This window comes from Epinephelus moara, chromosome 16 (genome assembly GCF_006386435.1).
Source record: "Epinephelus moara isolate mb chromosome 16, YSFRI_EMoa_1.0, whole genome shotgun sequence".
In the NCBI taxonomy this organism is placed as follows: domain Eukaryota; kingdom Metazoa; phylum Chordata; class Actinopteri; order Perciformes; family Serranidae; genus Epinephelus; species Epinephelus moara.
Genome location: NC_065521.1, coordinates 45,456,492 through 45,479,914, shown reverse-complemented (window position 1 = coordinate 45,479,914; position 23,423 = coordinate 45,456,492). Strand labels below are relative to the sequence as shown.

Here is a 23,423-nt window from a genome sequence, read left to right as displayed (position 1 = left end):
CTGTGGACGATAAACCAGGTGCAGACTTCCATCTGTGTCACCGCTGATGAGGAAATACAGCGAGTGCTGGACGGAGCAGTGAGTGACAACAACCCCGCCCACATTTAAGAGGACTGTCTGAACAGACCGAGGGTCTAGGTACCATGTCTGAAGGCTTACTGCTGGTTCCAAAGGGACTGGACTGAAAGGGTTTGGTGGAGACTGTGGACGAACGCCTCCAAACAAGGTTGATTATGACCCTGTCTATTCTTTCTATTTTTGATCCATGGAGGTTTTATATTTACAAAACTTTACTCAAGCTGACAAAAGACGATTTGTGTTGTCATCACAATGAAATGTCTACAAGAGGAGCTGGAACTTGTGGGCGGTGCTAGTGGGAGAAATACTACTGTGCATGTTCAGTGGTCTACATACCATGGTGTATGTGCCAGGTGGTACTGAATAGGCGCCACCTTGGGGTCTGATCCCAAAGTGTAACGATACATCCGTGGGTTCAATACAAGGCGCTGGTAGCTGATTGGTCCTGCGTACAACTGCGTATCTTGCCAAACTTCAGGTGTGTCTCTGTGTGGATGTCAGGGTGATCACCATGAAGTGTGGCTAAGGATCGATAGCTTCTATTCACCTGGGGGTCTTTAGATACCCGTGAGCGGTATTTTTCCAACTCTCTGCCTGAAAGACACAGAGTCACTCACAGAGCAACATTTCATCCAGCGCATGTCCAACCACAGGCTTCATCACTTCTCTGTGTCTGCAGCTGTCCACCAGTAAAATCCACTTTGGCTTGTTGAGCCAGTGTCGAGCTACAGCCGACCTCTGCGGCCGAGGAGGGCTCACCTTTGGTGGGGTGTATTTCCTGGAGCTTCAGGTCGTAGTCGGTGTCTCAGAGCGGAGGTTTGAGGACGTGTTTTTCACAGTGTAAAGAGTTTTAGTCCGACTGCCTGCAGCAGCAGAGTTCCTGTCGTCTTTCCTCCAGACAAAATTAGAGTATTGGAAATATTTCCAGCCGTTGAGGTCAGCGTTTCTAACTAGCCTGCTGCTTTATGATGTGCGTGTGAAGCATGATGATTAATCAAATAAGTCTGCTGATGTGATTGTCTCAAGTCAGTGGTGGTGTGAAAACAAAAGTAAAGTTGTAAAAAGTTGTTTGGTTTTGGAGTAACTGAAAATTATTACTGAATTTTCATTAGTAACTAGTTACACTACTCATTACTGGGGAAAAGTAATATTATTACTGTAGCGCGTTACTGCCCAACACTAGTTCTCAGTTTCAGCAGGTAGGTTGGTTCTGATTGGTCCTCTGAGATGAGGTGACACAGGCCTCAGTAGTTTTGATGAAGTCGTGTCTCTACAGCTGATGATCACAACCTTTAACAGACTCATGTGTGTGTTCCTCAGTGTGACGTGAAAACAGACACATACAGGTTAAAATCACTGATCAGATCAGCTGATGTTAAAACACCTCCACTATACAAATATATACTGTACTACACTGTACCACTGCTCCACTGTACCACTGCTCCACTGTACCACTGCTCCACTATAGTACAGGGTTTGATCTCAGTGAACTGGACGTCTTCAGGTTTACAGTGTGAGGCGTGTTTCCTTGCTGTCTGATTGTTTAATGACAAAACGATGTATCGAGAAAATAACTGACAGATGAGTCAATAATGAACATCATCATCATCATCATCATCATCATCATCACTGGTTGCAGCCACACTATGGGGCATAACATCAGATTCAGTGTGAAAGTCAAGAGACATAAAATAGAAACATATCTGTCTTTAAAGTGCAGAGCTGTGCAGCTGACGGGGTGTGTGTGTGTGTGTGTGTGTGTGTGTGTGTGTGGAGGAGGTGGAGACGTGCTGAGGTCAGTGTGATGGTGCCTGGCTCTGAGGCTCTGAGGCACAGAAAGTAGGACACACTGAGACAGAGACACAGAGAGAGTCCCCGAGAGTGAGGAGGAAGAAATGAACAAAGAGGAGACATTTAACTGTAACACACACACACACACACACACACACACACACACACCTCCACCCCCATATTATCTCTGCTGACTCTCACACTCACTCTTCAAAGAGACGACAGAATCCGACACACACACATACAGCTGTGTGTGAGTGTGTGTGCGCCTGAGGTAAGGCAGCCTGTAATCATGACCTCGACGTGTTGAAAGCAGCCTGTTCATTTACATACAGAGAGGGAGGGAGGGGGAGGGGGGAGGGGGGAGCGGACCCCTGAGAAAATTAAAAGGGAGGGTGAGGGGGGGGGGGGGGGGAGGTGACAGGAACAAGAGAAGAGCGATGTACAAACTGCTGCGTTTAACAAAGTAAACTGCTGAATATTCCACTGTAGACACACCTGCAGCATCAGTCCTGTTGCCATGGTTACCTAACACACCTGCAGGTCTGATGTAGCACAGATGTCAGACTGACAGCCAATCAGAGAGCAGGATGTCTTTATGGTCGGGGTTACGTTTACTTCAGACTGAAAAATTGGAGAATGTTTTAGGTTCCAGCAGAAGATGTTCCAGGTGTTCGTGCTGTGGTTCCAGAGGTTTTTAAGGAGGTTTCAGGGGTCCTGGACGGGGTTACAGTGGTCCATGAAAAATTTCCAGCAGGGCTTGAAGATGTTGTATATTTCCATGTTGAGGTGTCACTGGTCCTTGAGAAGATTCCAGAGGTCCTTAATTGGGTCTGTTCCTGGGGTCCTGAGAAGACACCAGAGGTCTTTGGGAACGTTTCAGGTCATTACCGCGCTTAATCACAGAGCAGGATTCTGTGTTGCCATGGTAATGGGTGATGATGATGATGATGATGATGATGATGATGATAAAGAGTCAGGTGAAGAGGTTTGTGGTGACACACCTGTCAGGCAGGTCAGAGTTTACCTGTGAAGACGCTAGTTGAGTCCTGAGACAATCAGAGACCTGCTGCTCATTTGGGATCGTCTGTGATGGTCAAGTTTGACAGGTGAGCTGCAGGTGTGATGTCAGACAGGTGAGCTGCAGGTGTGACCTCAGACAGGTGAGCTGCAGGTGTGACCTCTGACAGGTGAGCTGCAGACAGGTTAGCTGCAGGTGTGACCTCTGACAGGTGAGCTGCAGACAGGTTAGCTGCAGGTGTGATGTCAGACAGGTGAGCTGCAGGTGTGACCTTAGACAGGGGAGCTGCAGACAGGTGAGCTGCAGGTGTGACCTCTGACAGGTGAGCTGCAGACAGGTTAGCTGCAGGTGTGATGTCAGACAGGTGAGCTGCAGGTGTGATGTCAGACAGGTGAACTGCAGACAGGTGAGCTGCAGGTGTGATGTCTGTTAAACTGTTTCATGTGTTCTGAACGACTTAATTTGAATCCTCTCACGTGCACTGAGCGTCCTCAGTGAGGTCAGGTTACTGTCCAGGTGTCTTCAGGTGTTTTAATGTTGTCGTGCATAGTAAAAAAAAAATGGAGGGGCGGAGTTAAAGTGAAGCTGCTGCTCGTCTCTGCTGCAGGACACGTTATCTGCTGTTAGCATAACTCACCGCCATCCACCACACAGCTGTCAGAGGAAAGGTGCACTGTGGGTAATGTAAGCACCAGGTCTCCAGGTTTTGACAAAGAAACATAAACGTGGAATGAAAACAGGGATATCTCTGCTTCTGCTGCGATTTACAACCTTTTTTGAACAAAAACCTTCCACTGACAGAGTCACAGAGGTCACATGATTCTATTAACGTATTTAATGAATTAATTAATGTGATAGAGTCGTTACTGACGAGTCATGTGACATCAGAACAGAGATGGAAAATCTTTGAAGTGTTCATGTTGCGGCAGATTCAGGACGTCATGAGACGACTCTAACAATGGATGGATGACCTTTGACCTCGACACACCAGCTGCTGCGCACACACACACACACACACACACACACACAAAGGCTGATGGGTGTGGCTCGTTGATCCTCAGGATCCTTTGAGTCTGAAATAAAAGCACATTTATTCTGTCGACAGACACAGAGAGCTGATCTGAATTCAGCAGATCAAACATGAATTTATTTTCTCCCCATTTTTGAGTTTAACGCTCCATCGCCTCCACCTCCCTCTGCACACCCCCACCTCCCTCTGCACACCCCCACCTCCCTCTGCACACCCCCACCTCTTACTCTCCTTATTCTCCTCATTTTATTAGCACTGGGGAGGGACTTATGTTTTTTATTTTGACCAAGGGGAGGGACACACAGATTTAAAGGGTTTTATTCTGTATTTATTTTACTACAGAGCGTTCAAGAAAACATGCCCTCCAAACCTGTGAGTGGTGTTCCTTAAAAATCATCAGAATGACACCGTTCATCGGCCAGTGACTGTAAAAACAGAAATGGTTGTAGGACTGTGCAACAAATGCTTCCATCAGATAAAAAAAAAACATTTTTCTTCCAACATAAAGAAAATAAGGAAAAAATAAGAAATGAAAATAAAAGACAAAGAAAATAAAGAAAGACTGGAAGGCATGCTGTCTTTGAAAATAAAAGAGAAAACTGGCAAAAAACATGCCTTTCAAAATAAAGAGGAAAGAAAAGTCTGGAAGACATGTCTGCTTTAAAAAATGAAGAAACATGATTTTAGTAATAAAGAAAAAAAGAGAAATACAGTAAACATGGCTTGAAGTCATGTTTTTGCCAAAGTGACTCATTTATCAGCCCAAAACTGTAAAAACAGAAATTACTGTTGCATTTACAAATTTCTGACTTCACATCGTGTGCAATGTGCTCTGTCCGAAAAAACACCATTACCTTATCTGAGCTTTAAATAATGATATTTCATCAAAAACACTTTATTATATGTCTCGTTATATATATATATGTCCAAAAATAAACTGTTTGCAAGACAAGAGTTAAAAACCAATCTAATAACTAATTTATGGTGGAGGGAGGGTCACACCTGTTCTCATCCCGACTCGTCACATATTGCTGCTCGGTCAGCTCTATTCACGTCTGCGTGTTACACTCTGGATGTCCTGCTGCATTTTGTTGATGTTCTGGGACAGAGCGTTTGTTTATCGTGCAAAGAAAGCACATGGTTACACTTTAAAATATCTGACTGTGCATTTACAGTAAATTACTGGCTCCTAGCTGCATCACTTTCACAGTTACTGTTTTATTTTACAGTAACTTGTTGTGAGCTGACAGCTGCATACTGTGACCTCACAGGAGTTATACCTGTGCATCACTGTGATTTAGCAGCAGAGTTATTTTATTTACCTGAATGAATTTCACAATGAAATTTGGTTTAACATGACAATAAAGGTCTGTGAGGTGATAATAATGTAATTTATTGTGAACAGTCACAGTCACACAGGAAGTGAACAGCAGCCTCCCGGGTGGAAGTCCAGGGTTTGTTGAACCCATCGGCGGCCGTTCCTCTGCTCGCCTGAAGGAACTTTCCAGCTGCTTATATTACATCGTTACCGGTGGTGTTTCAAACTGATGCCGTCCAGTGGTGTGTCCTACCACCACAACAGGTGCCGTCCGGTTCAGCAGAGGGGTATCATAACGCTGCAAAAGGGGCCGTACACATGCCGTGTTTTTAACCGCCTGGTAAACGGGAGGTCGGGTGCTGGTCGATACTCTTGCCGTTTCTGTGCCAGCTTTTAAGAGCAGCGAGTTGCGTCTGAGGTTGCTAAGAAACCTTAACACACAAACTGTCTGTGGAACAGATGTGACGCTCTGACAGCTCTGCACCAACATGATCAACTTCTCCATATTTATCATAGACTGGTATTTACTGAAGAAGAAAAGATGTCTGTCAGCTGTGATTGGTTGGTCCTCATCATGTGACATGTGATACACACAGCTGCATTCCAAAAGTTGAACTTACCTCGAGGTTTATCTCAAGGTGCAGCCGTCGAACCCTGAAAAATGGGCGCTCAGGAACGCGTGCACGTCGTGACGACATCGCTCTGGTGGCGAGTGTGCCTGCCAAACGTCTACATTGAAACCCATGAATTTGAGGGCGTAAAAAATGCGGCACGTGTACGGCCCCTAAGGGTAAACTGACGCCACCCAGTGATATGTCATACCGCCACAGAAGGTGGCTTTTGGTGTTGGTGTCTCCAAAGTCATTGAGCAGCGATATTTGACGAGTTTGGAATTATAACAGGCTGGAGGGTCGTGCATTTTATATCTGTAGCTTCAGAGAGTCACACTCAGCCGCCCCTCCTCCTCTGATAAATAAAGAACAGTCCCTAATCTCATTGTCTCTTATTGTTTAAACTGTCTTTACTTACTGACACCCTACAGCTGCCTGTCTGTCTGTCTCTGTCTCTCTCTCTCTGTCTGTCCATCTCTTCTGCTCAATGAATAATAGATGACCCTCTGTGTCTCCGTCAGGCTGAAGGAGGAAGTTATTACCATACGGACACACTGACTCTGTGTGTGTGTGTGTGTGTGTGTGTGTGTGTCCTGAGGCCTCTCTGGGTGTTTCCCAGCATGCACTGGGGCGAGTTAAACAGCGAGTTTCAGTCTGAACCAACACACAGCAGGAGGGAGGGACGGTCGAGTGAGCAGGAGTCAAACAGGAGAGAGAGAGATGAATAGTGTTTTGTAAGAGACGAGTGTGTGTGCGCACAGAGCCGTCAGCGCCCCCCAGAGGCTCCACCCACCACTGCATCCATCACTGCACCACCTTACATGCAGATGATGTAAATGAGACACAATGAGACACATACAGAGCAGTGTCAATGATCCACGTCATCTCAGCTGAGTCACATGACGTCAGGTGATGTCTGTGAAGGGGGGTTAACAGAGGCTTCAGGAAATGAGATGGAGAATATACTGAAACCAGTTTGACACCAGTTTAAAAACCCAGTCAGTCTCCACTCTGTCAGGAACCAACCCACTGGAGGTTTGAGTTTGAGTTTCACTGCGTTGCCATGGCTACGGGTGTGTTGCCATGGTAACGTTACTACAGGCAACCACAGTTTGACCGTCAGAGGGAAATATTTTATTAATAACTTGACAGAGAAGCAGCAGCAGACGGGCTGCAGAGCATCTGCAGGGCCGGGCTTCACCTGCTCAGGTGTGAATCAAAGTTTTCACCTCACATCAGTTTCTGTCCTGTCAGAGTTAAATCCTTCATCACTGTCAGAGAGGTCCAGTTATTCCTCCAAACATTCTCCAGTTTCAGCCTCTTAGATGGGAAGATTTGGTTTTTGTTAGGGATGGTTCTTTATTTATCAGAGAAGCAGGATGGCTGAGACGTTTTTTTTCCTTGACCCTCCCCGAGTGACTGGAGGGAAACCCATGACCCTCCCTCCGCCATAAATGAGTTATTAGATTTTTCAAAACTTACCCTTTGATGTTTGAAAGTGAAAAATTGAAGATGAAATCCTGGAGCTGAAAAAAGCCTCCATTTTTCACTCTTGTCGTGCAAACAGTTTATTTTTGGCCAAATTTTAAATGAGACGTAGACTAAAGTGATTTTGATGAAATATCACTGTTTTAAGATCAGACGTGTTTATGGGTTTTTTTCTGATGGAAGCGTTTGTTGCACATGATGTGTCCAATGACCGTCAGAAATGTGAAAATCTAACAATCATTTCTGTTTGGTTGATATACACGGTGGTGTAGTGGTTAACACTGTTGCCTCACAGCAAGAGGGTTCCTGGTTCAATCCCAAGAGGGAGCCCTTCTGTGTGGAGTTTGCATGTTCTCCCTGTGTCAGCGTGGGTTTCCTCCAGGTGCTCCAGCTTCCTCCCACAGTCCAAAGACATGCAGGTTAATTGGTGACTCTAAATTGTCCGTAGGTGTGAATGGTTGTCTGTCTCTATGTGTCAGCCCTGTGATAGTCTGGTGATCCACAAAAATGGATGATATGCAGTGTTATCTTGACAGAAACATGCTTTCAAGACATGTTTTCTGTATTTGTATTTTTTTCCGTCATTTTCTTAATTGTTTTTGCATGTTTTCTTTTTTATCCTCAAATGAGCTGTGTGGCTCTGTGGCGCAATGGATAGCGCGTTGGACTTCTAGTTGAACACAAGAGAAGTGATTCAAAGGTTGTGGGTTCAAGTCCCACCAGAGTCGAACTTTATCGGCATCACATTGACTGAAGAGTTGAAAGATGTGGAGTTAGATCACTTTGGGGCGGCAGTAGATCAGTCCATAGGGACCTGAGTTGGGAACCGGAGGGTCAGCAGCTCAAGTCCCCACATGGAGTGTGATCTGGTGGCTGAGAGGTGCCAGTGTGCATCCTGGGCATCGCTGAGGTGTCCTTGAGAAAGATGGTGAACTCCCAACTAAAGTATTTCTTCTTCTTTTCTTTTTGATTTTTAAAGAAAACATGGCTTCCATACCTTTCTTCCTTTTTCTTTTTTTTTCTATGTCATTTATTTTTCTTTATTTTGGAGGGCATGTTTTTTTGTGCATTTTCCTTAAAAATCGGTGGTGAAATAAATACAAAACACAACCATGCTCCCTCCCTAAGATAAAATAAAAGACATAAGTCCCTCCCTGTGCTTGAAAAACATCATTTGACATGCCTCCGCCTTTTGGCTCCACCCCCTCCACCCTCATAAATAACGGACAGTCCCTAACCATAAATGAGTTAACCGATTATAAAAGACATTTGACATGTCTCTGTGGGACTGAGAGCGTGTTTTAGATATGTTCAGTTGATTGACTGTAAAAATAATTTGTCGATTAAAAAGCTGAGGAAGATTTTCAGACGCAACATGTAAGACACAACAGTATTTACACATGTGGCAGGTTCTTTATTCAGTGAACGACTGTAAACTCTACCGCTGCAATAACATGAGGGATCAGGAGGGAGGAGGTGATGAAGGATCTAACCAACCGCTGGGTGGTGGTTTGGTGGTCGTTGTTCAGGCAGAGGGCTCTGGTGTTTTGGGGGACAGGGACGATGGTGGTCTTTTTAAAATGTGCGGACTTCAGACTGGAGCAATGAGGGGGTGAAAATATCTGTGAAGATGTCTGCCAGCTGGTCAGCACACACCATGAGAACCTGCACCATCAGGTCAGTTGTGGATCTGATCAGTGGGCAGGAGGTCCTGGACCTGTTGAAGCTCCTCAGCCGAAGAGTTGGTCTCAAAGTGTCACTGACGATATACATGTCATTAATGACCATGCCACAACGTTTCCTGGTCTCAGTCCCTGCGTGGTCTAAACTGGATCAGACTCTCAGATCAGAACTGCTGCCATGTTGGCTGAGCGATGTGTGATTATATTCTGATGTTACTGTCAGTGTTTAATGAATGAACGTTCTCTCTCAGTCTGATCCTGACGAGGATTCGATCAATAGATTTAACGCCTCTCTGTCTCACCTGTTGCAGGTAAAGAGGAGCTGCCATGTTGGCCTCCTCCATCCCCCCATCACTCCTCCTCCTCCTCCTCCTCCTCCTCCCCCCTCCCTCCCACCCTGCTGATGTCATCAAGCTACACGGCGCCCCCCTCTCTCATCTGGTGCTGGACCCGGGGGCGAGGCGGCTCTACGTGGGCGGGGTCGACCACTTGTACCAGCTGACCTCTGACCTGGAGGTGATGTCCCACGTGAGGACCGGTCCTCAAATGGACTCCCCGGACTGCCTCCCCCCGATCAACCCACAGGACTGCCCCTCGGCCACGCCCACTCACAACCACAACAAACTGCTGCTGATGGAGGCGGGGGCGGAGCCAGGGAGCCTCATCGTGTGTGGTTCACTCTACCAGGGGATCTGTGATAAGAGGTAACGGCTCTTTGTGATGATGTCAGTGTTTGAACCTGTGACTTGTTCAGTCAGATTAACATCTGCACTTCAGATGATGTGATCCAGGTTAACGTGATGCTGACATGAGGTTAACGTGATGGAGGCGTGGTCGTAACTTTAACTTAAATTCATGTTATCACCATGTTAGCTTCATGTTATCGCCACGTTAGCTTCATGTTATCGCCACGTTAGCATTATGCTAACACCATTTTAGCATCATGTTCGCTTCATGTTAACATCATGTTATCACCACTTTAGCATCAGGATATCACTATGTTAGCACCATGTCATCATCACATTATCACCATGTTAGCATCATGTTCACTTCATGTTATCACCATGTTAGCATCATGTTCACTTCATGTTATCACCATGTTAACATCATGTTCACTTCATGTTATCACCATGTTAACATCATAATATCACTGTATTAGCATCACATTATCACCATGTTAACATCATAATATCACTGTATTAGCATCACGTTATCACCATGTTAACATCATAATATCACTGTATTAGCATCACATTATCACCATGTTAACATCATGCTAGCTTGGACTAGCTGAAACAACAGAGTAATTTCTTCTTCTCTGGTCCTGCAGGAGTCTTTCCAACATCTCTCAGCTCATCTATCAGACCTCCAACCCCGTCGACACTCAGTACGTTGCTGCCAACGACCCTCGAGTCTCCACCGTGGCCGTGGTGATAACAACAGAGACTAAACAGGAAGGGGGTGGGGCTGGTGGTGTCCTGCGTTTGATGCTGGTTGGTCGAGGCTACACCAGTAAAGGTCCTGGTGATATCCCACCAATCACAACGCGGCGTCTGTTCCCAGTGGTGCCACCTCGCCGTGCGTTCTCTCAGGAGGAGGAACTTGGAAAACTCGTTGTAGGGAGTTACTCTGAGTATAACAACCACTTTGTGAAGGCTGTTGCCCACGGCACCCACGTGTACTTCCTGTTCTCTCGGCGGGACATGTGGCACAAGAAGGAGTACCGGACGTACGCCTCACGGCTCTGCATCGCCGACCGAAGCTTCTACTCGTATGTGGAGGTGCCGCTGCAGTGCAACGGGTACAACCTGGCTCAGGGAGCGTGGTTAGGGAACCACTCAGGTGAGCCTGCCCTGTTTGTCGTCATGGCAGCCGGACAGGCGTCCACACCTGTAGCCACAGGTCGCTCAGCACTGTGTGTTTATGGGATGGCGGAGCTGGACGCCATGCTGCAGAGAGCACAGAAGGTGTGTTACACAGAGGGAGGGCGAGGCAGCAGCGGACAGGAAGAGGCCTACATCGAATACGCCGTGTCATCAAAGTGTCTCAAACTACCAAAGGTAAACACACACACACACACACACACACACACAGAGTTTCCTGTCTCACGTAAACAGGTGGATGATAGGTATGTGTGTATGTAAGGGAGGCAGGTGACTATAATGACATCACAGATTAGCAGCTGGTTTGGTAAGAACTCACTGCTGACCTTAATACTGTGTGTGTGTGTGTGTGTGTGTGTGTGTGTGGTGGGGGGGGGGGGATTAGAGCTGTTATCTTCAGCAGCTGGATTTATCATGAGACAGCTGTCACTCAAACACACAGCTGGTAAAACTGATCTGACCCACATATGACACACACACACAGATTAAACAGTGGAAATGTTTGTGCAGAAAATGAATCAAACAGACGAATAGAAACAAACTCTGACGTCTTTGATATAATGAACCTGATCAGATCTGGAACATGACTTCACCCTATGTGTCCAAAAGTATGTGGACAGTCTCGTCCTCACGCAGCAGTTCACTTTGGTCTGTTTGTCCGTTTGTCCTGGTCTGTCTTTTAAAGAGTAAAGACCTGCTGAATGCTGTAACTGAGTGCTGCTGGCTGTTTCTGGGCCCACAGAGCGTGCTCACGAGAGACTGTGTATAGGTTTACATACAGTATATATATATATATACATATATATATATATATGTATATATGTGTACACACTACACACTTTTGGACATGTAGTGTGTTTTACTTCAGTCACTGTTCAGATGATGCTTCATGTTTAACTTGTTTAACTATTTATTATTTTACTTCCTGTTTTTAAATGTATTCTATTTTAAACTTTTTATTTTATAAACACATTGAGCTTCTGCTGAATAAACAAAGTTCATTATTATTATTATTATTATGATCATTATGATATTATTACTGTTACTATCTCCATTAAACATGCAGAGATGGAAAATGCTAACCTAGCTTCATCACCTCTCTCAGGAATCTGTGAAAGAGTACCCCTGTGGGGGAGAACACACGCCGAACCCCATCGCCAGCACCGTGCCACTCCCGGCCATACCTACCTTCACCGCCACCACCCAGCTGACTGCTGTCACCACGGCAACAGAGGCAGGGCACACCATCGCCTTCCTGGGAGACCGAGAGGGACGACTGCACAAGGTGATGACCTCACTGAGTGTAATATAATATCTGATATATCATCTTTATAACCTGTCAGTGTGACACACACACAGCAGCTCCATTGGACACACCTTTGCAGCCTTTATGCTAAGCTAACTGTTTCCCCCTGTGTCCAGTCTTTATGCTATCCAATGCTGACTGTTTCCTCTGTTTCTAGTCTTTAAGCTAAGCTAACTATTTCCCCCTTTCCTGTTTTTATGCTAAGGTCATTGTTTGCCCATTTCTATAATTTATGCTAAACTAACTGGCTGCCCATATCCAGTCTTAATGCTAAGCTAACTGTTTCCCCCATTTTGTGCTAAGCTAACTCTTTCCCAGTTTTTAGTTTTTATGCAAAGCTAAGCTACATTTCCCCCTGTGTCCAGTCTAGGCTAACTGTTTCCCCCTGTGTCCAGTCTTTATGCTATCCAATGCTGACTGTTTCCTCTGTTTCTAGTCTTTAAGCTAAGCTAACTATTTCCCCCTTTCCCGTTTTTATGCTAAGGTCACTGTTTGCCCATTTCTAGAATTTATGCTAAACTTACTGGCTGCCTGTATCCAGTCTTAATACTAAGCTAACTGTTTCCCCCATTTTGTGCTAAGCTGTTTCCCAGTTTCTAGTTTTTATGCAAAGCTAAGCTACGTTTCCCCCTGTTTCCAGTCTAAGCTAACTGTTTGCCCCTGCTTGTGGTCTTTATGCTAAGCTAAGCTAACTGTTTCACCCTGTTTCCAGTCTTTAAGCTAACTATTTCCCCATTTCCCGTGTGTTTCCTGCAGTATATTTTAGCTCTGAGCGACTTTAGAAAACACAGTTCAGCTTTTAACTTTGACAGTTTGACATCTCAGTCTTCAGGTTTTTCAGCAGAGCACTTTAAGATTCCTCTGTTTTCATTAATGCTTTGTAGTTTCAGCTGTAAACATGCGCACACACTGGTCGTTCCTGCAGGCAGCTCGTTTGTCTCAAAGATTAAACACACGGCTGCTGCAGTGAAACAGAATGCCTCATTAAATCAGGCATCGACATTGTGTTAAGTTCCTATCATTATTTCAGGGGTCTGCCCCCCCACCCCCCCCCACCCCATGTCCCTCTGAGGGGCCCCTGAGCGAGGCCCCGACCCCCCCACCTGCCGCCCAGACACCATCAGACCAGACTGTGGTTGGACTGGTTTCATTGGGCAGCCTCAGTGGTGAATGTTTCTCTGAGCCTGAAGGAAGGAATCAGCTGTTTCCTGTTTGTATTTGTGTGTGAAGAGAACAACAACAACAACAACAACAACAACAACAACAACAACACCACACACACACAGTGAATGTCTCAGGGACTTTCTCCTGGATCCTTACCCAGAGTGCACCTGGGGGACCAATAACCAATCAACAACAAGAGTCTGAGCACGCTCCCCTGTGAGACCCCCCCTCCTCACTACCGCCCCAAGCTAAACGCCTGTTTGTCAGGACACACAACAACAACACACACACACACACACACACACACACACACACACACACACACACACACACACACACACACACACACACACACACACACACACGGTGAACAGTGAGCAGCTTGTTGCCTGCAGCTCTTCATCAACAAAACAACACACATACAGTGTGTGTGTGTGTGTGTGTGTGTGTGTGTGTGTGAGATATTAAATATTAACAGGAAGAATCAAAGCTCTGCTGTTTACCTCGCTGAGGCTCTGAGGCAGGATTAGACCTCATTAACACACACACAGAGTAACACCGCGGTGAGTTGAGTCTGACTCCGCCGCCGTTTACAGAGTGTGAATCAGATCCCAGCTCACACACACACACACACACACACACACACACACACACACACACACACACACACACACACAGGTGGAGTTGTTGGGGAGATGCAGCTCCACCTGGTGGCAGCTTGTTGCTGCAGCAGCAGACTGTGTCAGGTTCTTCTTCGGTGGTGTTTGTGAAGGTGTGGTAAGTGTCACTGCCAGCAGGAGCGCTGGATTTTGAAGTCAGTTTTCATAGTGACAAACAGTCGCACTGCAGTTTCCAGGGTAGCTGGGCGCTACTGGTGTGCCTTTCATGTGCCAGCTTTCAAGAGTCTTCATCCACCACTGACCAACTGTATCCAGGTCTCTCAATACATCCATGGTCACTACCTGATCCACACCTGATCTGTTAGGTCCTGTCTGAACGATACAAGTGTGAGTGTGAGCAGACCGAACACTGTGTGCACTGATGATGATGATGATGATGATGATGATGATGATGACGATGACCCTGCGAGGTCTAACGCCAACCATCTGTTGTTAACCTGTGTGTGTGTGTGTTGCAGGTGTTGGTGCACTCTGATGGGTCAGGTGACCTGTACGGCAGTGTGTTAGTGGACAGCAGCAGTGCCGTCAGCGCTGACCTCCTGTTGGACGACAGTCAGCAGCATGTTTATGTTTTAACCAGCAGCAGGGTGAGACCTGTCTGTCTGTCTGTCTGTCTATCTCTACTTTATTTAAAAGTAAACATGAACACTGACCTCTGATCTGTTCCTGTCTGTGTCTCAGCTGACAAAGGTTCCCGTCTCATCATGTGAGAGACAGACAGACTGTCAGTCCTGTCTCGCCGTCAGAGACCCGTACTGTGGCTGGTGTGTCCTGGAGGGGAGGTAGGTCCACCTGTCCATCTGTCTGATCTGTGGCGACCCACAGGTGATGTCACTTAGCTCTGTGACATCATTCTGAGCCTGGAGTTTGTGGGCGGAGTTGCGTGTTTGTCTCACTGACCGAGTTATTTTTTTGTACAGATGTTCCCGTAAACATCAGTGTCAGCGCCACGCGAAGCCCAACCATTGGCTCTGGAGCTTTGAACCAACCAATCAGTGTGTGACGGTGCAGAGCCTGCAGCCGGCCAATCAGAGCAAAGACGAGCAGACACAGGTATGTTGTTAAGTATTGATTTGTGCTCAGATCAGTCACACCTGAACCTGTCAGCCAATCAGTAATCAATAATCACATCCATGTGTTTGTTTACATGTTTGTCTCCAAGGTAACCCTGTCAGTCGTCCAGCTTCCTGCCCTCACAGAGGCGGAGTCTCTGTCCTGTGTCTTCGGCCTCCTCCCACCCCAGCCCGCCATTGTCACAGGCACCAGCATCACCTGTCAATCACCTGCCCCAGAGCTCCTCCCACCCATGCTGACAGGAAGTGGTGAGTAAACAGCTGATCAGTCCAGTCTCAGGGTCGACCGCTGAGGGTCTCTCACTTCCTGTTCCTGTTTCTCTGCAGATCACATGATCCTGCCTGTGTCACTGATGTTTGGTCATGTGACCATCACCATGGGAAACCTGACCTTCTATGACTGTGGAGCTGTGAGCCGCCTGAACCAGAGCTCCCAGTAAGACACCATCATACACTCTGTTTAACCAGTACACCATAATTATGATACATGTTACTGATGATGATGATGATGGTGAAGAAGATGAAAATGATGATGATGATGGTGTGTTGCAGGTGTCTGGCCTGTGTCGACAGTGTGTGGAGGTGTAACTGGTGTCCTCTGGATCAGCTCTGTACTCACAACCACAGCTGTCCCAATCAACACATCATCCTCAACCAGAGGGTAAGAGACTGTCTGTCTGTCTGTCTGTCTGTCTGTCTGTCTGTCTGTCTGTCTGTCTGTCTGTCTCTGTGTCTCACTCTGTCCCCTGTCTGTCTGCAGGACTCTCCTGGTCCCACGTCCTGCCCTCTGGTCTTCGCCCTGCAGAGTTCTGCCTTGGTGCCGTTGGGTCTGAGCACCACTGTGGTGCTGCGGGGACGAAACCTGGACGTGTACACGGTGAGACCAGCTGCTGTTAATGATGGGCTGTTTCAGTGTCACACAGGGGGCAGGAGAGTGTCCTGTCCTGTAGGGGGCGCCACAGAGACACGGCAGTGTAGTTGTGAAGCTCAGCGCAGACATACTGAACAGCTGTGTGCGACCTCTGCTCATCAACAACAGTTAAACACACGATGACAGCACTCAGGAAAAACACTACAGTCTTTATAATCTCTGTGTATCGCTACGATCTCTTTGTGACTTCATAATAATCTGTATAATGTGTCTGTGTGCAGGATGAAGCTCAGTATGTGTGTGTGGTGGAAATCGAAGGAGTTCAGTTTAATCTGACGGCAGCTGTAGAGAAAACACACGACAACACACACACCTTCACCTGCAGCCCACACCAGGTAACATAATGCTAATGCTAATGCTACATAGCACAAAGTGTTAATGCTGAATCAGAAATCATTTGTTTCATGTTGATCCAAACTGTTGCAGATCTCCACCTGTGAGTCTGAACAGGACATGTCTCTGTATTAATGCTGCTGTCCCTCTGTCTCCACCTGTCTGTCTCTACCTGTCTGTCCCTCTGTCTCCACCTGTCTGTCTCTACCTGTCTCAACCTGTCTGTCTCTACCTCTCTGTCCCTCTGTCTCCACCTGTCTGTCTCTACCTGTCTCCACCTGTCTCCATCTGTCTGTCTCCGCCTGTCTGTCTCTACCTGTCTGTCTCTACCTGTCTCCATCTGTCTGTCTCTACCTGTCTCCACCTGTCTGTCCCTCTGTCTCCACCTGCCTGTCCCCACCTGTCTGTCCCTCTGTCTCCACCTGTCTTTCTCCACCTGTCTCCACCTGCCTGTCTCCACCTGTCTGTCCCTCTGTCTCCACCTGTCTTTCTCCACCTGTCTGTCTGCACCTGTCTGTCCCTCTGTCTCCACCTGTCTCCACCTGTCTGTCTCCACCTGTCTCCACCTGTCTGTCTCCACCTGTCTGTCTCTACCTGTCTGTCTCTACCTGTCTCCACCTGTCTGTCTCTACCTGTCTCCACCTGTCTGTCTCCACATGTCTGTCTCCACCTGTCTGTCTCTACCTGTCTGTCTCTACCTGTCTCCACCTGTCTGTCTCTACCTGTCTCCACCTGTCTGTCTCCACCTGTCTGTCCCTCTGTCTACACCTGTCTCTCTACCTATCTGTCCCTCTGTCTCCACCTGTCTGTCTCCACCTGTCTGTCTCTACCTGTCTCCACCTGTCTGTCTCTACCTGTCTCCACCTGTCTGTCTCCATCTGTCCTTCCTTCTGTAGTTTCAGTATGCTGTCAGTCAGCTTCAGTACTCCACTGCTGTCTACCTGCGTAGAGGAGAGAGACGTATCGACACCTCACCTGGCCTCCGACGTAAGAACCTCACCTGAGAGAGTGTGTGTGTGTGTGTGTGTGTGTGTGTGTGTGTGTGTGTGTGTGTGTGTGTAAATTTCATTGGCTAATTTTTGTTTCCTGGCTTCTTCAGTCCAGCTGTACGACTGCTCAGCCGGCCAATCAGATTGCTCACAGTGCAGGGCGGTGCCGGAGGAGTATGGCTGCGTTTGGTGCTCAGGAAGCCCCGCCCCCAGCTGCGTCTACAACCAGTCCTGTACCAGTGGACCTGCAGACACCTGCCCGCCTCCTCTGATCACACAGGTGAGTCTAATGATGGCTCAGTCCATTTGTAGAGGTCTCGTTTGTTGCCATGGAAACCTTCAAACTGTCTGTCTGTCTGCAGGTGCTTCCCATCTCTGGTCCTCTGGAGGGCGGAGTCATGGTGACCATCACAGGGTCCAACCTGGGCATGAAGTACCAGGATGTGTTGGGCGGAGTCACAGTGGCAGGTGTTCAGTGTACGCCCCAACCTGAAGGATACCAGATTTCCACCAGGTAAAACGCACATACACACACACACACACACACACACACACACACACACACACACACACACACACGATTCTGAATAACCTGCGTTGACCTCTGTGTGTGTGTGTGTGTGTGTGTGTGTGTGTGTACAGGGTTGTGTGTGAGCTGCAGTCCAGTGGGAAGCCGAGGGAGGGGCCTGTGCTGGTTACCGTGGGAACAACTCCACCTGGAAGGTCAACACAGATCTTCACCTATCAGGTGAGTGACGGGTGTCCTGGCCGTTCTCACTGTGTCCTCAGGTGAGTCCTTTGAACCTGTTCTCTGAGGCCTCGTCCACACGTACAGGGGTTTCTATGACTCCCCGCCGGTGATAGCTGAGGTCGGAGGCATTATGTTTTCGGGTTGTCCATCCATCCGGCTGACCGTCTGTCCGTCCCATTCCTGTAAACATCAATATCTCAAGAACGCCATGAGAGAGTTTCTTAATATTTGGCACAAACGTTGGGCTCAACAATGAACTGATTAGAATTTGGTAGTCAAAGGTCACTGTGACATTCATCTGTCTCATTCTTGTGAACATGATATCTCAAGAACACCTTGAGCATTTTTTTTTGGCACAAACATTCACTTGGACTCAGTGTTGGTCTGATTAGACTTTGGTTAGGGTCGAGATGACTGTGACCTTGCATTCATCTCATCCTTGTGAACACTATCTCAAAAACACCTGGGGGAAATTTCTTCAAATTTGGCACAAACATCCACTTTGACTTAACAATGAACTGACGAGATATCAGTGTTCATAGGTCAAAGGTCAAGGTCACAGTGACCTTGTCTGTCTCATTCTTGTGAGTGTGACATCTCAAGGACACCTCGAGAATGTTTTTTCCAAATTTGACACAAACATCCACTTTGACTCAAGAATGAACCGACCTCAAAGGTCAACTGGGAGATTCACAAAACATGTTTTTGGCCTTTCTCAAGAATTCATACACTGATTATAACAAAATTTCACACAAGCAACAGGATAAAATGTTGACATTTTTATCAGGTCAGAGGTCAACTGGGAGCTTCACAGTTGTTGGTTTGACTGTCCAGTTTTGCCCTCCCTAGTACCACACTGTTTTTATTTTACTTGAACTTAATTTTTCTGTATCACTTTTTTTAATATGATTTTTTCCCTTTATTTATTTAGTGTTATCCCTATTATTATTATTATTGTTATTATTATTCTATTCTTCAGTTATTCTATTCTCTCTCTCTCTCTCTCTACCTCACACAAGGTATGCCAATATTATTTCTTTTCTTTGCTTAAATTATTATTAGGTCAAAGTGAGGTCACTCTATAAGCCTTTCGGGTTTTGACCTCACCTGTACATTTCTTTATCTTCCTCTCTACCAAGACAGATATGTATATGTATTTGTTTTGTTTTATATTTATATATGCAACACTGTGTGTTCTTACCAAGTGACTACATATATATTTAGTTCCTGCGTCAGTCTGTCCAGCTCCTCCCATCACAGAGCTGATGGTTCCTGTCCCCACAGCGAGTTTACCAACCCAGAGTCCAGCATCCTGAGACCTGATCAGCAGTGCCTTTGGTCTTCATTGAGCCCACACAGTGGTAGTTCTGTGTTGCTTCTTTGGACACAGTCTGCTTGGGCCCCATTCTTAGTCTGGCCCCTCACCTGGGATCAACCAGGAGTTACTGCCCCCCAAGTCTCCGGGACCTGCAACCCCCCCACAGTCAGGTGGCTCCTCTCAGGAGTGTGTTATGGGTCCTGAAGTTGAGCTTTCACCCATCACAGTGTTTTTAAATATACGTCTCCTCTGTGTGTCTTCAGGACCCTCAGCTCCTGGATCTGGTTCCTGATAAAGGTCCGGTCTCTGGAGGAACAAGACTTACAATTAGAGGACGACAGCTGCTGACGGGACAGAAGTCCGACCTGAGCGCCTTCCTGGGACCCCAACCCTGCTACATGTGAGTAATACTACTACTGTTACCACTGCTAATATTACTACTACTGATACTGCTTCTACCATGGCTTCATGTCAGCACTACTACCATCCACAGTTCAGTGTAACAGACCTTATTCATTAATCTCTGGCTCCACCTGCTGGAAACGTCCTTGTCTCCTCAGTGTGGAGGAGGTGACTGACACCCAGTTGGTGTGTCAGACTGGTTCCAGTTCTCAGACCAGTGAGGTTCCACTTCGGGTTCTGTTTGGTAAAGCGGAGAGAACCGTTCCCAACGTCACCTTCCGTTACCTTGACGACCCCGTCATCACTGACGCCACACCTGCAGAGAGCTTCTATGCGTAAGAACCTGATCACTGATCAATAATCAGTTATCTTATGACTCAAATCAATGTCCTAACAAGGTGACGACTTCCTGTCCTCAGAGGCGGGCGTGTCGTCATGGTGACTGGCAGGAACCTGGGTGTCGTGCAGCAGCCAGTCATATCGGTGTGGGTGGAGCCTGTGGAGATCCAGAGGGTGAAACGGAGGAAACGATTGACTCTGCTCACCGCCAAGCAGCAGCTGGTCTTCAACAGCACCATGACAACCGTAAGATCAACCAGCCAATCAGAGAAGAGCTGGAGCCAGAGACAAGACAGACAGGGTCAAAGGTCATCCTGAATAACGATCCTGTCTCTGTCCCTCCACCTGTCTGTCTGTCTGTCTCTCAGGTGTCAGAGCGCTGCGCCGTCCAGTCGTCCTCTCAGATGACCTGTCTGACCCCCTCGGTGTCCCAAGATGTCAAAGTGAAGGGTGTCTGGTTCCAGCTGGACAACGTCCGAGTCCACTATGAGACCATCAAGGTACCTGTCTGTCTGTCTGTCTGCGACATGGTGTTAAAATTAACTGCAGACACACAGTCTTTAAGATGCTTCACAGTGATGATAAGGGTCTGATTGAAACACCTGTCTGTCTGTCTCCCTGTCTGTCTCTCAGGGTAAAAGCTTCACGTATTATCCAAACCCGGAGTTCTTCCCTCTGAACAAAGAAGATCCAGATGCTCCATATCGCTTCAAACCAGGAGGAGTGATCGCTGTGGAGGTAACTTATCCACTGACTGCTGCCCTCTCTGTTCACTGACTGACTGACACAATAAAACATGTCTGTGTTTCCATGGCGACCTTCAGGGTCAGGACCTGACCAGAGCCATATCCAGACAGGAAGTGACAGCTCGACTCGGAGATCAGGAGTGTGAAGTGAAAACTCTGGACAACACTCACCTGTACTGTGAACCTCCAGAGACCCAACCAATGAGTGTGGACGACAGCAACCAGCTGCCCAGCCTCAAGGTAATACTCAACTCGAGCAAAAGTTAGCACAAATGTTGCCCAAATGTGACACAAATATAGCTCCAAAGTTTACACAATTTTAGCCCAAAATTTTCCCCACATTTAGCATAAACGTAGCTCCAACTTTTGCGAAAATTTACCACAAACTATAGCATCAAATTTTGCACAATTATAGCCCCAAATTAAGCACAAATTTAGTACAAATTTAGCATAAATTCGTCGTGAGGTTTATGTTTTGTGTGAACCCATCAAAGCTCATTAAAATATTCTCTGTCTGTCTCTCTTTCTGTCTGTCTGTCTGTCTGTCAGGTGTTCATGGGGAACCTGGAGGTGGACCTGGGCTTGGTTCAGTACGACAGTGATTCTCTGCCTGTCGTCCCATTGGCTGCTCAGATTGGTCTGGGGGCGGGAGCAGCCGTCATCATCCTGTCAGTGCTGGTCGTCATCCTCATGTACAGGTACAGTGTGAGTTTGTGATGAGTGGCCACAACAGGAAGAGTTTGTTATGACCCACATGACTTCCTGTTTGTGTGTTTGTGTCTGCAGGAGGAAGAGTAAACAGGCTCTCAGAGATTATAAGAAGGTTTTACTGCAGTTGGAAACTCTGGAGATCAACGTGGGAGACCAGTGTCGCAAAGAGTTCACTGGTACGTGGTTTTAATTCAGATGCACCAAAAAGCTACAGATGGTTCAGTCTCAGCAGGTGTTTCATTCAGGAGTGGCGATGCTGGACAAAGGACAGTGGCGTGAAGCGTCATGGGGTGGCACGTCCATGAGCACCTTTAAGTAGGCTTGTTGGGGTGGAGTCTAAGACAGCGGGATGGCTTAGAAGAAGAATTCATTGATGTTAGTTGGTGAAGGTCGATAGGAAGATGAAGTGGATGAAGTCATGGCTCATCCACTCAGTCAGCCTGGCTACAGTGCTGAACAGAAAACTTTGCTGATATAATACTCGACCTGTGTATGCCCAAGACAGAAGATATTCAGAGCTAAGCACTGCCTCTGGTACGCATCCTGTATCCATAGAACCCTTGTTATGCTCCTGCACCAGGGATAGCCACGGCCGAAGGGCTTATGTTTTCAGGTTGTCTGTCAGTTTCATTCTCGTGAACACAATATCTCCCTTGAGGGAATTTCTTCAAATGTGGCACAAACATCCATTTTGAAGTGGTGAGATTTTGGTGGTCAAAGGTCAGTGTGACCAAACTTGACACAAATATCTAACAGGATAAAATAATGAAGGTCAAAGGTCAGCTTGACTGTGACATCATCATGTTTTAACGTCATATCTCAGGAACAGAAGGGGAGACATTTGGTGACTCTAATCTTGAAACTGTGCTGATTGTATAGATCGTCTGTGCTGATGGGGGGATGATGTGTATGAGGCGTCCATGTTTTCACAGACATGCATGTACACAAGGCAGTAATTCTAGTTTCTTTATGAGCCTGGAGGCCAGGCGCTGCCTCCAGCTGTAACATCTTCCTCTTCGCCTTTGTCTTGTCTGTGTTCAGACCTGATGACTGAGATGATGGACCTGAGCAGTGATGTAGGAGGACCAGGACTCCCCCTGCTGGACTACAGGACGTACGCAGAGAGAGTCTTCTTCCCTGGCCAGCAGGTGGCGCCACTGAGCCGCCAGCTGGACCTCCCGGAGTCCAGGAGGCAGACTGTGGAGCAGGGCCTCCAACAGCTCAACAACCTGCTCAACAACCGACTCTTCCTCACCAGGGTGGGTGTGGGGGGGGGCAAGACGATGGTCATGTGATGCTGATGTAACCAGGTGGACCTGCAGGTGACGGTCTGTTCTGTCTCTGTCTCTCAGTTCATCCACACTCTGGAGGCCCAGCAGGGTTTCTCTCAGAGAGACCGAGGTTACGTTGCCAGTCTGCTCACTATGGCCCTGCACGATAAGCTGGAGTATTTCACCGAGGTCATGAAGAGTCTGCTGCAGGACCTGGTCCAGCAGTACGTTGCCAAGAACCCCAAACTCATGCTACGCCGGTATGTAAAACAAACTCACCTTCATCTGTTAAATGTGTGAACTGCAGACGGCAGTTCTCATTCAGGAAATGTCAGTGAACTGTGAGTAGATTTGCACATAACAAACCTTGGTACTAAGAACCTACCCCTGTCCGTCTGTCTGTCCGTCTGTGTTGCAGGACAGAGACAGTTGTAGAGAAGATGTTGACCAACTGGATGTCGATCTGTCTCTACTCCTTCCTCAAGGTAAATCTGTCTGCCCCCCCCC

General features: G+C 47.2%; 1 protein-coding gene and 1 non-coding gene across 3 annotated transcripts in view; both read left to right on the top strand.

The window, feature by feature from the left end:
• plxnb3 (plexin B3) overlaps positions 1-23,423 on the top strand; it is an 81,031-nt gene that overhangs the window by 46,593 nt on the left and 11,015 nt on the right. For both annotated transcript variants that reach the window (XM_050064783.1, XM_050064784.1), the window contains 26 exons: positions 9,331-9,723; positions 10,350-11,079; positions 12,008-12,187; positions 14,511-14,639; positions 14,734-14,834; positions 14,973-15,105; positions 15,215-15,374; positions 15,453-15,561; positions 15,678-15,786; positions 15,886-16,002; positions 16,278-16,391; positions 17,286-17,376; positions 17,489-17,658; positions 17,741-17,892; positions 18,021-18,126; positions 19,711-19,847; positions 20,008-20,184; positions 20,269-20,434; positions 20,557-20,688; positions 20,822-20,926; positions 21,013-21,174; positions 21,484-21,632; positions 21,721-21,821; positions 22,687-22,904; positions 22,998-23,176; positions 23,335-23,401. In XM_050064783.1, the coding sequence (XP_049920740.1) occupies positions 9,347-9,723; positions 10,350-11,079; positions 12,008-12,187; positions 14,511-14,639; positions 14,734-14,834; positions 14,973-15,105; positions 15,215-15,374; positions 15,453-15,561; positions 15,678-15,786; positions 15,886-16,002; positions 16,278-16,391; positions 17,286-17,376; positions 17,489-17,658; positions 17,741-17,892; positions 18,021-18,126; positions 19,711-19,847; positions 20,008-20,184; positions 20,269-20,434; positions 20,557-20,688; positions 20,822-20,926; positions 21,013-21,174; positions 21,484-21,632; positions 21,721-21,821; positions 22,687-22,904; positions 22,998-23,176; positions 23,335-23,401 (4,371 nt within the window). In that variant the 5' untranslated portion in view covers positions 9,331-9,346. The remainder of the gene's footprint in view (positions 1-9,330; positions 9,724-10,349; positions 11,080-12,007; positions 12,188-14,510; positions 14,640-14,733; positions 14,835-14,972; positions 15,106-15,214; positions 15,375-15,452; positions 15,562-15,677; positions 15,787-15,885; positions 16,003-16,277; positions 16,392-17,285; positions 17,377-17,488; positions 17,659-17,740; positions 17,893-18,020; positions 18,127-19,710; positions 19,848-20,007; positions 20,185-20,268; positions 20,435-20,556; positions 20,689-20,821; positions 20,927-21,012; positions 21,175-21,483; positions 21,633-21,720; positions 21,822-22,686; positions 22,905-22,997; positions 23,177-23,334; positions 23,402-23,423) is intronic.
• Positions 7,974-8,065, top strand: trnar-ucu (transfer RNA arginine (anticodon UCU)). Its single transcript is given in 2 exon segments — positions 7,974-8,010; positions 8,030-8,065. It is a non-coding gene; the product is annotated as a tRNA-Arg (tRNA).